The sequence below is a fragment of the Macadamia integrifolia genome, chromosome 11, assembly GCF_013358625.1.
Source record: "Macadamia integrifolia cultivar HAES 741 chromosome 11, SCU_Mint_v3, whole genome shotgun sequence".
In the NCBI taxonomy this organism is placed as follows: Eukaryota; Viridiplantae; Streptophyta; class Magnoliopsida; order Proteales; family Proteaceae; genus Macadamia; species Macadamia integrifolia.
Window position 1 is genome coordinate 8223447 of NC_056567.1, and position 14977 is coordinate 8238423.

The 14977-nt window shown below is 38.2% G+C and overlaps 2 protein-coding genes across 3 annotated transcripts; one reads left to right on the plus strand and one right to left on the minus strand.

The window, feature by feature from the left end:
- Nucleotides 1–334: 334 nt before the first annotated feature.
- Nucleotides 335–6698, minus strand: LOC122092889 (mucin-5AC-like). Its single transcript, XM_042663195.1, has 5 exons — nucleotides 6478–6698; nucleotides 5675–6367; nucleotides 3759–4376; nucleotides 1888–2243; nucleotides 335–661 (listed from the first exon to the last, which is right to left on the minus strand). Exons 1-5 carry the CDS (start codon nucleotides 6683–6685, stop codon nucleotides 335–337), a joined length of 2202 nt encoding a protein of 733 aa, XP_042519129.1. The 5' UTR covers nucleotides 6686–6698.
- Nucleotides 6699–12674: 5976 nt separating this feature from the next.
- LOC122093512 (pentatricopeptide repeat-containing protein At5g66520-like) lies at nucleotides 12675–14958 on the plus strand. Of its 2 annotated transcripts, none has more exons than XM_042663858.1 (2): nucleotides 12675–13952; nucleotides 14160–14958. In XM_042663858.1, exons 1-2 carry the CDS (start codon nucleotides 12836–12838, stop codon nucleotides 14831–14833), a joined length of 1791 nt encoding a protein of 596 aa, XP_042519792.1. In that variant the 5' UTR covers nucleotides 12675–12835; the 3' UTR covers nucleotides 14834–14958. The 2 variants fall into 2 exon arrangements, with proteins under 2 accessions (XP_042519792.1, XP_042519791.1); XM_042663857.1 differs by having other exon boundaries at nucleotides 12675–13640; nucleotides 13734–14958.
- Nucleotides 14959–14977: the final 19 nt, after the last annotated feature.

The window sequence follows — 14977 nt, forward strand, 5'->3', positions numbered from 1 at the left end:
TTTTCTGTAACCTAAAATTCATTCATTAAGAGAAGAAGCGGTTTCATGAGGATCCTCCTGGAGCAAATCAAGTTGAATTAGAGTCATTACAAGAGAAGCTAATTGCCATTGAAGTAGAAAGAACCCTACAAAAAAGGGAGTGAATAACGAAATTTGCTAGTTGAGGACTAAAGCGAAGATGCATTCCATAAAAGAACATGACAACTGAGGAGTATCATCAGCAACAAGTTTCTTTGAATTGATAGCTGAAATAAGCTATTGGGAATTGCCTTAGGGAAATAACAAACAACAAAACTGACCAAAGCCACCCTTTGGAAATAACAAACAACAAAGATTATTGGAGAGCAATCACCTTAGCAACTAAAGGAGAAGTGAAGGGAATAGGATCTGAAATTGCAGCCAGGACTTCACCATTAGAATCCCTTGCAACGAAGCTGATTCCAGCCTTGTTGTGCCTCTTAAGAACAGCTGCATCTGTGTTAATCTTAACAAAACCAGAGTGAGGGCGGGACCAACAATAGTGATCACTTGAAGGGGGAGGCTGAGATGATTGCCTAACGATCACACAAGCTTGAACATAGTCCGTGAAGGAGCTTTGAGCTTTAGAGATGACCTCCTTAGGAAAGATGATTAGACAATTGTGCACAAGAGCATTTCCGGCCTTACACAAGTGCCAACAAACAAAAGAGGCAAGACTAGCCACTTCCTTGAGTAAAAACTTGAATCCATTACAAGACTAACTATATTGATGTAAGGTATCACTAGATTTATAATGTTTTGAAACAGAATCTTATACAATTTGAGAAGGTCTATACTGACAAGAATAGAAAATCTAATGACAAAAGCCTCACCTTAGGTAAAGGATTTTTTTTTTTGGTAAAAGCATGATAGGCTTGGGTTTGGCAAGTCCCTCCTCATAGTCGGAAGAAAGTCCAAATTGTTTGTAGTGAGCAGTGAGTAGTCAACAGCTAAGAGGGCCTAACCATGCAAACCAACCTTTGGATGTTCACTGCATCTCACCGCCTCACTTCATACAATTTTGACGCATCAGAAGAGGAGTTTATGGGGTTCCCCTCCTCCACGTGGAGTTATGGAGGGATACCCCATATTTTTTAAAGGTGGTAAAGAAACCAACCACACTTACCTTCTCACTAATTGGTGGGTTAATTAGTTAGACCTCTCTTCCCTCTTATTTATTTATTTATTTTTCTATTCTGTGAGTGAATGACTCCTTTCTCTTGTGTTGTAGTGATTGGTGAGTGGAGGGAGAGATTGGATAAGTGTCTCTCTCTATTATGGCATGACAGATTTCTCCCTAACTAAGGAAGAAGGAGAGGTGATTGTCCTTCCTATATTTGTCATCATTGGTATTTAGGTGAGGATTTTTCTCTTGTGATTCCACCTATGATTTTGGTGAGTTAATTTGTTATCCAAGAGTGAGTTCTTTCTCTTGATGTTTGTTACCTTTTATTTTAACTAGAGAAGAATGTAATCCCATTATTTCTCATAATGAAAGATTTATCTAATCTAGTTCTGTGATATTTTATCTTCACATTGGAAAAGTGTTTCTACGTTAAAAATTGGTGTGCCTCCTTCGAATTTGTCTTGGATTTGATTTCTCTGTAGAATTAGTTTTACACATTTTTGTTGTTGTATCTCCATAAATTGCACACATGTTCCCAATTTAGATCGATTCCGGATCTAAATCCGATCCATCGACACCCTACCAAAAAATGTTCAAGAGAGAGAGAGAGATGTTCAACCATTCAACAATTTCTCTTGATGGTATCATCTGTGAATTTTAATTTTATTTCAATAAAAACTATATTTGTAAATCACTCAAATGAATTACAATGTATTTTCCAAAAGGAATAAAGACCCAAAAACAGTTAATGAGGTAACAAAGAAGCCAGCAATGGTGAGTGAAGAGGCAGAGCTTGACTTTTTGCTGTGTTCACTTGGTGCATGAGCTAGCATTGATGGAGAAATGGCTATACTAGCCGGATTACTTGAAGGAGAATAAGTATCTCTTGTGAGTGTAACATTAACAGCTAACTTTTGGCCCACTTGACAATGTCCTTGAAAGGTACAAATGAGATAGTGTTCACCAAGGGAATTTAAAGTGATTTTTGCAGGGCCAGTGCTGATATGAGAACCGATGATGGTAGCCTTACTATTGCACTCATCAAAACTAGACTTTGTTACTTCAGCTACATCATGTTGTCCCGTAACAAAGTTGAACACTGTCAAGGAGTAATAATGGAAATAATTAATAATGTCAGGAAAATCGTATGAATCCATAATTAGTGTTAGAATATGTATGGTAATTAATGAAGCGTCATAATAATTCACTAGGTACAGTGATGGAAAAGAAAACCCGTAAACAAATATCATATCTTGGGAGATGGATCCCTGGAAGGTACTGTGGCCCTTGCCTGAGCATGGGGGCCAATGGAGCACGCATGAAAGTGTCAATAGGGGTGTGACTTCTACTTTTCATAAGAGGTGAGGCGGTAATTTCATCCCCTTTCATGTCTGGTATGGAGTTCTTTGTCTTTTAGGCTTCTTTTTCTCAAGTAAAAGATAAGAGGAAGCCTCGGGCCAGCTAACAAGATTTAGGGGCTAAAATCTAGGCTTGGACTCGGTCGTTCATTTTATGTTTGGGCGGGGCTATGAAAATAAGTGGGCCACAAATTAGAAAGTTAGGCCCATTAAAAAAGTGATGTTTACTAGATTTTATAATATTTTGAATGGATTGTTTATAAAGTAAAGGGCATGCAACTATATAAATGGGAGAGGGTTTCGTAAAAGGCAGTGTGACTTCTGCACCAGCATACTTTGATCAGTATCGTGCATTCTCTCGTAGTGCTGGATTTTCAAAGCTATATTTTGGTACATAAACCCTTTCATGTGATGAAAATTGCAAGTGAGAAAGAAACTAGGAATTTACTTGTCCACCAAATTTGGAACACATTTAATATGCCACATGACTGATTTTGGACCAACTAAACAAGCTTATCTGATTTGGCCGGCCAGATATACTTTCCCTACAACTATCATGTACTCAGTCCTGGGCTGGGCTGGGCTGGGCTGGGCTAGGCTTGGCTTGACTGGCTCATCCGATTAGATTCAGGCATCAGACAAATTTTCAAGATTGGGCTGGGCTGAAAAGAAGAACTCCAAGGCGAGCCCAGCTCAAGTTTCATCCCTAATTTTGATTGTAAAATACTTGTTTGAAATTTTAGTCCACTTGACCAGTTGCCTAAAATGCTTGATAGAGAGAGAGTTCCTCTGTACGAATGTTCACCTACATGGACGGGTCTGGTGCCTCACTGAGATTAGTTCCATCTGTGTGGATCAGTACATACGTTTTTGTACGAGAACTTGATCCGCTCTCTCAACCTATCTGATACACTTTCATAAATGCCTTTCTTTGTCTTTTAAATGGCAGCAAATGGGACTGGTGTTGACACCTGACCTGTATGTGCAGAGTTTTGAGTTATGCTTGCTTTTAACGAACAAAACTTGGCTGCTGCTTGGGTTGCAGTCAATCAGAACCTGTAACCCTTGGTAACAACTAGGGGAATGGAATCTCAGGGATATGAGTGGAAAATTTCATCCTAAGAGGGTATTTTCAAACCTGCCTCTATGATTCTATTTCGTTGGCTGCAACCTGGGCTGCTTTTGACTAGTCTAATTTTAATCATTCCACCACAATAAGCCATTAAATTTTAGAGTGAGGAGAGAAGATGACATACATAGAGTGTCTCCAACTGCAAAGGTCCTGTGAGAAGCCCAATTTGTATAAACAGATGGACCACCAATAGGGAGCACCCATCCTAGACTGTCTCCAACCGTGTAAGTCTCCGGTGCTCTAGAATGGGAAGGAGCTAACGCAGGAGAAGGGGTGGTGAATGGAGGAGGAGAAGCAGCAGAAGTTGGAGAAGTTACAGGAGAAGTTGAACTAGATGGAGAAGGAGTTATTGATGGAGAAGGGCCAAGTGTTGGCGGAGTACTGACCGAAAGAGGAGAAGGACCTGAGGTGGGAAGGGTGGAAGGTAAAGGAGTGGTTGATGGAGAAGTGGCAAAGGTTGGAGGAGTTGCAATAGAAGGGGAGATGGATGGAGGTGAAGCTTTCATGGTTGGTGGCATTGCAGCTGTGGTCATGGCAGTCACGTTAATGGCTAGCTTTTGGCCAAAGGAGCAATGTGCAGGGTAGGAGCAAATAAAGAAATGCTCTCCTGGTGATTTGAGAGTGATTCTTGCAGGACCTCCTGTATTAAGTATGGGGCCAATGGTAGTAGATGAGTCGCAAGCATCATAACCTCCCTTTGGTACTTCCACAACATCGTGCTGTCCACTTTGGAAGTAGAAGCCTGTATATTTTAAAACAAAATGGATATTAGATAAATTAAACAAAACTCAAAATCTAATTATCTTTTCAACCAAAAAGACCCATATTTCACATTGATTAGTGATTTTGCTTCATTGTCACCAATTCCATTAGCTAACATTGGTGGGTTTGTATGATGGAGGACCCTACACCCAAAATAAGTATGTTAATGATGCGTTTGGTATGTGTTATTGGAATGCGTTCTAAGAAATCATGTCTGACACATCCTTGAGTTCAAATAGTCCATCATATGATTTCAAAAGCTTTCAAAGCATAGCTGATATGGTGTCAATGGCCGGGTTGGGATGGATTTTTAATTAAAACTTAGTCCAACCCTTAGGTCTCTTAACTCAACCCAAGCCCAACCAAGCCCTAGGTCGGATTGGGATATCTTAGCCTAGACCTAACCCTGTCGGGCTTAGTCCAACCCATCCCAATGCATTGGTTACTCAATTGCTTGATTTTGATACATTGCAAAAGCCAAAGACTAAGGTTTTCGTATATATGTAGATTATGGAAAACAAAAGTTTTTTTGCAGATCTTTTTCTATTATTATAGGGTTGGGTTGGGTTGGGTTGGGTTGGGTTGAGACCTCAACCCAAGCCCAGACCAACCCAGCTTGAGCCTGAAATTCTCAACCCTAGCCCACCCTATGGGTTGAAATCTTAGCCTAAGCCTTGCTCGGGCTGAGGGAGGGTTAGGTCAAGTTTGGGTTGACTAGGCTTTTTTGACACCCCTAATAGCTAATCAATAGTTCATTCTCCTTTACCATGATTTAGGGTAAAGTTATTTAGAGGATGAGATGTTCAGGACCACAAAATTGTTGAGGTTGAAAAGAAGATATGACAAATATGAGTTTTATAAACAGTGGGTTCACATATTTAATATCATGGGTGGAAGACTAAGGGTTTGTTTGGTATTGTTTCTAGGAATGCATTATCGACTTAGAATGCATTTCAAAAATGCATACCAAACACAATGTAAGTGTTAATGTGATGTTTAGCATGTTCTTTACATTTGAATAAACATGAGTTTTACCTAAAAAATAATCGACTTGAGTTGGTCAAAGCCACACTTATCTCATTAGTCAAAATTCACTTCAAAAACAGTTTTAGTAATTAAGTTAGTTGCAAGAATGCCATCACAGAATAAATCCCATTGCACTTTAATGTTTTCTTATCTCTTTGATTCACATTAGTTATTTCTTACACTTGTTTAGTTAATTGCTACATTATCAAAAAAATTTTAAGACAAGAGAGGGAAAGACAGTGTCAGTCTTACATAGTGTGTCTCCAACGAAAAAAGTCTTGCCATTAGCCCAAGTGGCATAAGTGATGGAACCACCAAGAGGGATGGTCCACCCCAAGCTATCTCCAACCAAATAAGTTGCTGGGACTCTGGCCAAGGCTACTGGGGCCAACATAGACGATTGGCTAACAACAGATGTTGGAGATGCAACTCTGGCAACAGGATTGGCAGGTCCAGGTCCAGGTCCGGGTGCTCTAGATAGGGTTGGAGCCAAAGTAGGTGAAAGATTCATTGATGGAGGAGAAGCCATTCCAGCTAAAGGATTGGCTGCGGGTCCAGGTGCTTCTGATAGGGTTGGGGCTGGTGACATGGGAGAAAGGCTAACATATGCAGGAGAAGGAGTTAGTACTGCTGGAGAATTGGCAGGTTCAGGTGCTATAGATAGTGCTGGTCTTGTTGCAGACATAGGGCTTTTAGACGGAGGAGGAGAGTCAGTTGGAGGGTTGGCATGTCTAGAAGCAGCGGTGACATTGATGGCGAGCTTTTGACCGAACGAGCAATGTCCGATGACGGTACAGATAAAGTAGTGCTCTCCTGTGGATCTTAAGATGATTCTTGCTGGTCCCTTATTGATAACGAAACCGATGGTTTGAATTGAATCACATGCATCGAAACTCGCCTTTGATACTTCAGCTACATCATGTATTCCAGTGATGAAGTTGAACACTGCAAAAGTCAAAAACAAAAAAAAGCTAGTCATTAAAAAGAGGGTGCCTAAATCTTTATAAGTCTAGGATAATTTCTTTCGTGTGAAACCTAACAAAAGGTTATTTTACCCATAACATCACCGACGGTGAAGGTCTGAGAAGAAGCCCAGTTTGAGTAAGTGATGGGACCGTCAGAAGTTAGTGTCCATCCTAAACTATCACCTACAACATGGGTTGTCTTCGCCGTTGCACATTGCAACAGAGCTGCTAGCGCCACCGCCACCTCCACAAGAAGGACAAGGGAAGACCCAAAAGAAAGCTTAATATGCACATTCATTTCTGATCTGTTCAGCTCATGTAGTGGCTTCTGTTCTCTGTCTCTGTAACTCTAATTGAATACCTTTCTCTCTTTTCTTCACTTCTGTATATTCTCTTCCTGGTATCGATCATGGCTGTCAAGAATGAAGATAGGATGAGCTGGGTTGCTTTCTCTCTCTCCCCTGTTTCTTTTTGTCTAAGGTGAGGCCTTCCTCTAAATGGCGACGACGTGGGTGGGTGGTGGTTGAAATTTTTTATCATACAACGTGGGTGCATGTACTTAGAGGCTGACTCTTAGATATTTAAGATGGGTTTTAGATCATTCTCTATTGGGATTTCTATTTTATTTTATTTAAAAATAAAAAGTCTTCACAAAGAAAAACGTATTCTCCTTAGCTGACTAGCTTGTCGCCTCATTTATGTTTGGGCGTTGCTAGGTTAATTAGTGTGAGATTGTTGCAGAAGGCCATCGTTTAAGAGAGGATCTGACCTCAATTAATAGGCACAATAGTATCATTCACACAATGCATGCTGTTGGATTTTTGTTGGGTAGCAGTTTACCCGTCCAAGTGTCTATACTCTATAGGCAATTGGGTAGTTCTTTTATTCCAACTTCTCAACTCTATATTAGATGTCAACCATGGGAATAATCTCATAATAAATGACCAAATCTATTTAAAAAAATGTACAACCTACTAAACACTAAATAAAATAATGGGAAAGGGTTTCCTGTCGACTGTAACATAGCTACGTCAACATATCATGTGTCTATCTCTCTCATCACAAATTGAGAGTCTTACCTTAGAGAGCAACACGTAAGTAAATTGGAACTAGAAAAAATAGCAGAAGGGCTAAGCTTCCAAACAAAGAAATAAAGAATGTTTTACAAATTGGTCAATTCATATTGTCACTAGCTAGTCCAAGAATGGTACTTGATCCCGATATCCGTTAATTTGTTCAAACAGATGATTTCATCATTTTGGTAGAAATTTTTTATGACAGTTAAATTCATAATGTGGATAATTTCTTGAATCTAGTTAGGCATTGGTATTTTTCTGAAAAATTGATAATATACTCCCATATAAGCTTATATTCACTCATAAAGAATTAATGAAGGTTAACACTAGGGTAGTATTTTCGTGACTTTTATGCTCAAGAGAAGCCCTTTGGCTGACTAGCTGAAATATACAATCCTTTTTTTTTTTAGATCCTTTTTATAGCTAGGTAAGAGTATTGGGGAGTTAGCATTATAAATGAAAAAATGTATTAAAAAACTGTACAACTTATTAAACATAAAAATAAAAAATAAAAATAAAAATAAAAATAAAAATAAAAACTATTGTTGGTCCTATGTTTATGGTTTTGGGCTGTCATCATAGTCCATTGTATTTTTTCTTTCATCTTTTGATATAATTCATTTGCTGATCTTAAGCAAAAATAAAAAAAAATAAAAAATATAATAATAATAATAATAATAAGGGTAATTTACAACGCCACCCCTTGGAGAATGCCAATATTAGAGGGACACCCTCTCTCTTTCACCAAATTAGACTCGGACCCCCTACCGTCAGTCAACGTTATATGATGCTTTGAAATGACGTTTTTGCCCTTATGAGTAAAAACTAATAAATTAGACATTTTTCATTATCCCAAAAATACCCCTCCTTACCCTTTTATCTCTCCTTCTCTCTTTCTCTCCTTCTCTCCTCTTCTCCCTACCTGCGACCAAGGGTTCAGACGAGTTCCAGCAGAGATAGAGAGGGCAGTCGCCGGAAAATACTTCTCCTTTTGTCCCCGGCGAGTAGTGCTTCCCATCCAGTTTCTGTCGCAGGCGAGAAGATATGTTTGTTTGTTTTTGTTTTTGTTTTTTTTTTTCTCTTCTCTATTTTCCCCATTTTGATCTCTAGTTCTCTATTGGGATTTTGTGTGCTCAACTGCAAGCTCGACGGCAAAGTAGAACTATACAAAGACTCTGCCTTGGGATTGTTTTATTTCTGCCCACCGATCCTGTGCACATCAATCTCTTTGCAGATTGGCCTCGTAAACACTAACCAACCATCTTGTAAATATCCTGAAGAGGGAGACAGAGAGGCTTGTCGATTAAATTTGATCCCATTATTCAATTGTTGATCTACTGTTTCTTTTTTGCTAAAAATTGATGAATTAGGTGGGAAAAGGGGTTTAAAATTGGAGAGAATAAGGTGAGAATTTTGGACAAAAAATTGCAGTTCTTCATATGCATAACCGAGATGACGGCCACCGATTAATTAATTGAAATCAATAAATGGGTTAATAAGCTGCAATTCTGGATCTCTTCTTATCCCGGATGTAAAGCAGCACTCCCATGACCGTAACAGCAAAGCCCGCCATCATTGATCTCAAAATTAGCGATCAGGTTTCTCTCTCAACGAGACGCCGAAGATAGACCCACGAACCTGAATATGCCGTCATGGAGGGGGTTCGCTGCCGTAGTCGCCGTCGTCGAAAGAGTGTTCGCAGCCGCCGTAGTCGCTGGAGGGGGTTCGCCGCCGTAGTCGCTGGAGGGGGTTCGCTGCCGTAGTCGCCGTCGTCGCCGTCGTCGCCGTCGTCGAAAGAGTGTTCGCAGCCGCCGATCTGCAAGCCTACCCGTTCTTCTTCTCAACTCATTGAGGCTGACTTGGGAATAGAACCATTAAGGGCAATTTTGGTACTCCATTATTTTGAAGGGCAAAATGGAATTTAGAAAAAATATTAACTGCTGATGTCAGCATTCTTTGTATATTATGTAACGTTGACTGACGGTAGGGGGTCTAAGTCCAATTTGGTGAAAGAGAGGGGGTGTCCCTCTAATATTGGCATTCTCTAGGGGGTGGCGTTGTAAATTACCCTAATAATAATAATAATAATAATAATAATAATAATAATAATAATAATAATAAAATAAACCAAATAAAATTAGGTTTTGATTAAACCTCCCTAGACTTAATCTATGAGTCCTAGCTTTCCTAGAACATGTTCATATCTCTATTTCTATGTATCGCATCTACACACCTGCTTCACTGCTTGGATCTCCATGAGTAAGTCTATGGCCTCGATTTTGACCTTGTCTCTTGCCACATCATAGCCAAGCCCCTCAAAAATTATTCTGTTAAAAAAAAAAAAAAAAATGATTGTAGCCCAACTGGCTTCTTTAGAAGAAAATTCATAATTACTAGCATATAGAATTGGGAAGGGATTCATGGTTGGATTTCCAAATGTATTAAAAGTCTCAATTGCCTAAAAGCAGTGACATATCCAGTTCTCCCTTAGATCGATAAGGGGAAATATCTAAACCAATGATTTTTTTTTTGGTAAAATCTAAACCAATGATACATTGTTCGACATTAGTTCTTAGCAATGATCCTAAAGAATCAGCTTGGAAAATCACTTGATTCTTGTACAACCAGATAATGTAAATTGTTATAGCAATGATACAAAACAACTCAATTCAAAGTCCCAATGTCCCCCAGCCCAGACTCTTCTTCTGAAATCACATTGTGTGGTGATGTGTAAAAAAGATTGAATGCAGCATTTATATATTTTTTCTATGGATGATATAGAATATATTTAAAAAAAAAAAAATCTTCGCCAAGGGCAAGTCAAATGGGGACCTTAACCACGTGTGTGAAAATGTGTTAAATTAGGATTCGTGTGTGTTGGTGTGTTGGATGCGTGGTGTGTGGTGTTTCATCAGAACAAGGGGGAGATAGCAAAAAAGGGAGGGAGAAACAACCTAAAAAGGAAATGTGGTGGATGACACCATTAAATTCAGGGAGTGGGTGTGTGTGGGGTGGGGGGAAGGAAACAATTGGGAGATCCCAAGTGAGGGCAAAGTGTTTGTTTCTACTAGAATCAAGGCACACCGTAAATCTGTGAGGAATTTTATTCTTAATCTCAAAGGATATACCTTCGCATATTTAATCAATTGTGCAAGAAGACGATGTTCATCTTCTTTTATTTCTTTCCCACCTAATATGATGAACCATTGCTCTAAAAACAAGCTTACCCAAGATATCACATGATGGTTTTCCATTGAAAGAGCTCAAGATCTATCTTAACTTTTTGTCAAAAGGAAGGATAATTCTTGAGGAAGGCTAACAATTTCTAAGAATTCTTTTTTACACTGAGTATGAAAAAAGACAAGTGAAAAATAAGTGTTCCACAGATTCAGTAGAGTTACAACAAAGACAGTGGTTAGGGATGGAAATCAGATTGAAATTGTTGATTACACAAGACACATATCTCCTTTCCAATTCCCATCGAGCTATTATTGATTGACAAGGAATTCTCTCATTTAACTCTTTTCAAGGGACAAAAAGAACCCCTTGAATTTGGGGTATACCCACTATCGCCCATTGGTCCTGTGGAAGCACTGTTTGCCATACGGGGGGTTGTCCTGGGGGTTATGATCACTACCATGGAGCACCCTTTTTTTTTTTTTTGCAAAAAAAAAAAAAAAAAAAAGAATTTGGGGTATACCTTAAGTTTTCATAGAAATTTTCACCAAATGCCATATCTTTCTCATACACTTCCTCATTCCCTATGGTGATTTCTCAATAAATTAATAGCTCACATGGTTGAAAAAAGAAGCAATATTAATGGAAAAAAAGAAGAAGAAGGCAATTATCATCACTAGATGGCCGTATAGACATACTAACCTTTGTTAGAATTCCGTTATTTGATATTCTCCATAAGAACAACTTAAATTTAGGATGAATGTTGACCTTCCACTTAAACCACCGCCAATTTTATATTGCCAAACTGTCTTGAGACATCATGAGTCCCTCAATCTGTAGCTATAAAAGAAGCTGCAACTTTTGTGCATAATAAACCAGATTTAATGAAAGGGCAAAATAACTTATCCAAATTGTAGGGAGGAGGAATCTTTTTGATAGAAGATGCAATATGCTTGCCCAAGCGAACTAATGATGCATGGGGACAAAAGATGGAGTATGAAAAAACTGTAAACTAGGAATCCAAGGATCGATCAAAATAATTATAATGCAACCATCCCCTATGCGCATACAAACGATTTTTCCAAAGAAAATGCAAGACACTAGTGAAACTATTCCAAGTCCAAGACCCTTTCTTAAACACGCTGAGTTATCTAACAAAAAACACATTAGGAAAATACTTGGCTTTTAATACTGAGCCCCACATGCAAATTTGATAAACAAAATGTTGTATTATGAAAAGAAGCAAGATCTCAACCCCAAACCTCTCACGTTACAGCAGTACAAATTCATTTCCATGACGTAAGGCTAGTCTTTTTCCTTCCACTGACAGACCAAACCAAAAACTAATAGAATTAAGCTTATTGCAAGTTTTCAATGTGAATCTATGATATGAGTCAAATATTAAAGTATAGACGAAAAAAACAATTGGGTTAAGACAATACATTTTGTACGGTTAAACAAAATAGCTTTCCACATAGACAATCTCTTTTCCGTTCTATTAACAAAATTTAAACTTGCACCTTTGGATCAAAGATGAAACAAATTAATATTAAAAAATAGACAGCATATCTACCCATTTCTTTTAGTAAAAATGTGATATTGAACATTTCAATTAGAATGTAATTTGATGCATATATGTAATAAAGAATATTGGTTGGAACATCCATGTAGCCAATCCCATTAAATTGAGATTAGGATTTAATTGTTAACACATTCTTAACACCATTTGTGATTAGGATCCAAAGTATACTTGTTAACATTTTATGTGCCTCGGATGAAATTTATCCATTAAAATTTTTGTAATTATGTGAATTACCTTAAGAAAAAAAAAAAACCATGTTACACTCTTACAAAATGTTATAATCAAATTCACCAAAAAATAAAATAAAATGTTGTAATCAAAATTTTCAAATGAGGTTTTTATTTATTTTTCTTAAAATTATAGACTTTGATGGTAAAATATAGATAAAATAATTATTTTGAAGTTATTTATATGTTCAAATGTTCACGTTTGAATTGATACCCCCAATTTCTTCTTTGGAAGCCGAAAATCCAAAAGAAATTGCAGAAGAAAATGAGAATTTGTGGGTTTCTGTGAAAGAGCTTGTAGTGCCATTTCCTCATTTGATATTTTTTGTTCTTTTCTCCCTTTCAATTAGTTCATATGTGCAGTCTAAAAACCAATCTCGAAGTTAATGATTTTCATATACCTACTCCACCAAATGCGTCTGATCTCACCTTACATACTCAAGACGAAGGGTCTCGTTACAGTTCCCAAGCTTTTTAACATTCCAATTCCTCAGTTTATCCATTCATTATCCATCAATCGAACTTTATTCTTCCTCCCTAATCCAAAAATACTTTTTCAACTACTGAAGCACTGCTTGACATTGTCGCAACTCAAACAAATACATGCCCAGATCATCAAAAAAGCCTTATCTCAGAACAAATCTATACTTGGAGCACTTGTTTGCTCTTGTATCTCCAATAACAATCTAAGCTATGCACAGTTCTTGTTTGTTAATTATTCTTCTCCTTCTCCATCAACTCTCCTATGTAACCTCATGATCCAAGCATACTCCAAGATACCCAATTCCCAAGAGTCATTCCATATCTTGCATCAGATGCTTGCAATTGGAAGACCCATGTTGGAAATCCCTGATGAATACACCTTCACTTTTGTGATCACTGCCTGTTCACGCAATCCAACTATGGTAGCTTATGGAGAAAATGTTCATGCGCTAGTTATAAAGTATGGGTGTGAATCTAATATTTATGTTCGCAATTCATTAGTTAACATGTATTCAATATTCAGAAAGATACAGGATGCCCATAAGGTCTTTGATGAAATGCCTAACAGAGATGTGGTCACTTGGACAAGTCTTGTTCGTGGATATGCTAACTCTAGGAATTTGGTTACAGCTCATAAGTTGTTTGATAAGATGCCTGAGCGGAATGATGTTTCTTGGGCTGTTATTATTGCAGGATATGTCGGAAGTGGTAGGTACAATGATGCACTTCGGTGTTTCAATGAGATGTTGTCTGATGATAAGGTCAAGCCTAATGAAGCAGTTCTTGTCTGTGTTTTGTCAGCCTGTGCTCATCTTGGAGCCTTAGACCAAGGAAAGTGGGTTCATGTTTACATAGATAAACATCAAGTGCCACAGAGTTCCAACATTTCAACTGCTCTAATTGATATGTATGCAAAATGCGGGAGGATAGACTCTGCCTATCTAATTTTTAGTGGAATCTCCAAAAGAGATGTCCTTACGTGGACAAGCTTAATCTCAGGGCTATCAATGCATGGTCTTGGTAAGGATTCTCTTCAAGTTTTCTTTCAAATGCTAGCAGAAGGTATTAACCCAGATAACATCTCTCTTCTTGGCGTTTTGATTGGATGTAGCCATTCTGGTCTAGTAGAGGATGGTTGCTTTATCTTTTATAACATGGAACGGTTATGGGGAATTGTACCAAAGATTGAGCATTATGGGTGTTTGATAGACCTTCTTGGTCGTGCAGGGCAGTTGGAAAGGGCATTTGAAGTTGTCAAGAGGATGCCTATGGAGCCTGATGTTGTGATCTGGAGGGCCTTGCTTAGTGCTTGTAGAATCCATGGTAATGTTAGCTATGGGGAGCGAATCATAGATCACATTGCCCAATTGGATTCTAGTAGTCAAGGTGGAGGTTATGTGCTTCTTTCAAATTTGTATGCATCTCTAGGCCAATGGGACAAGGTCACTGGATTGAGGAATGCAATGAACATGGGAGGGTATAAATTCAGCCCTGGTTGTAGTTGGATTGAGGTTCATGGTGTTATTCATGAATTCCTTGCTGGTGACAGGCTGCATCCCCAAATTGAGGAGATACATGACAAGTTAAATGAGGTATTGAAAATCATAACCATCTATGGAGGTTATATTCCTAACACAAAACAAGTGCTGTTTGATTTGATTGAGGAGGAGAAAGAGCAAGCTTTATCTTGGCACAGTGAGAAGTTGGCTGTGGCTTTTGGACTGCTAATTACTGAAGCACAGACCCCAATTCGGATAGTAAAAAATCTAAGGATATGTGAGGATTGCCATTCAGCTATGAAAGCCATTTCACTAGTTTTCCATATAGAGATTGTTGTAAGAGATAGATCGCGTTTCCACACTTTCAGAGGAGGAAACTGTACATGTACAGATTTTTGGTAGGAAGATCATTTGTAGGCTAAGAGATATTGAGCAGTTTTACATTATTCCCTTGAAGAGCACTGCCCTAGTATTGTAAATTGAGCTGTTCTGCCTAAATCTCTTTACATTTTTTATAGCGGGAATTAAAAAAAAAAAAAAAAAAAA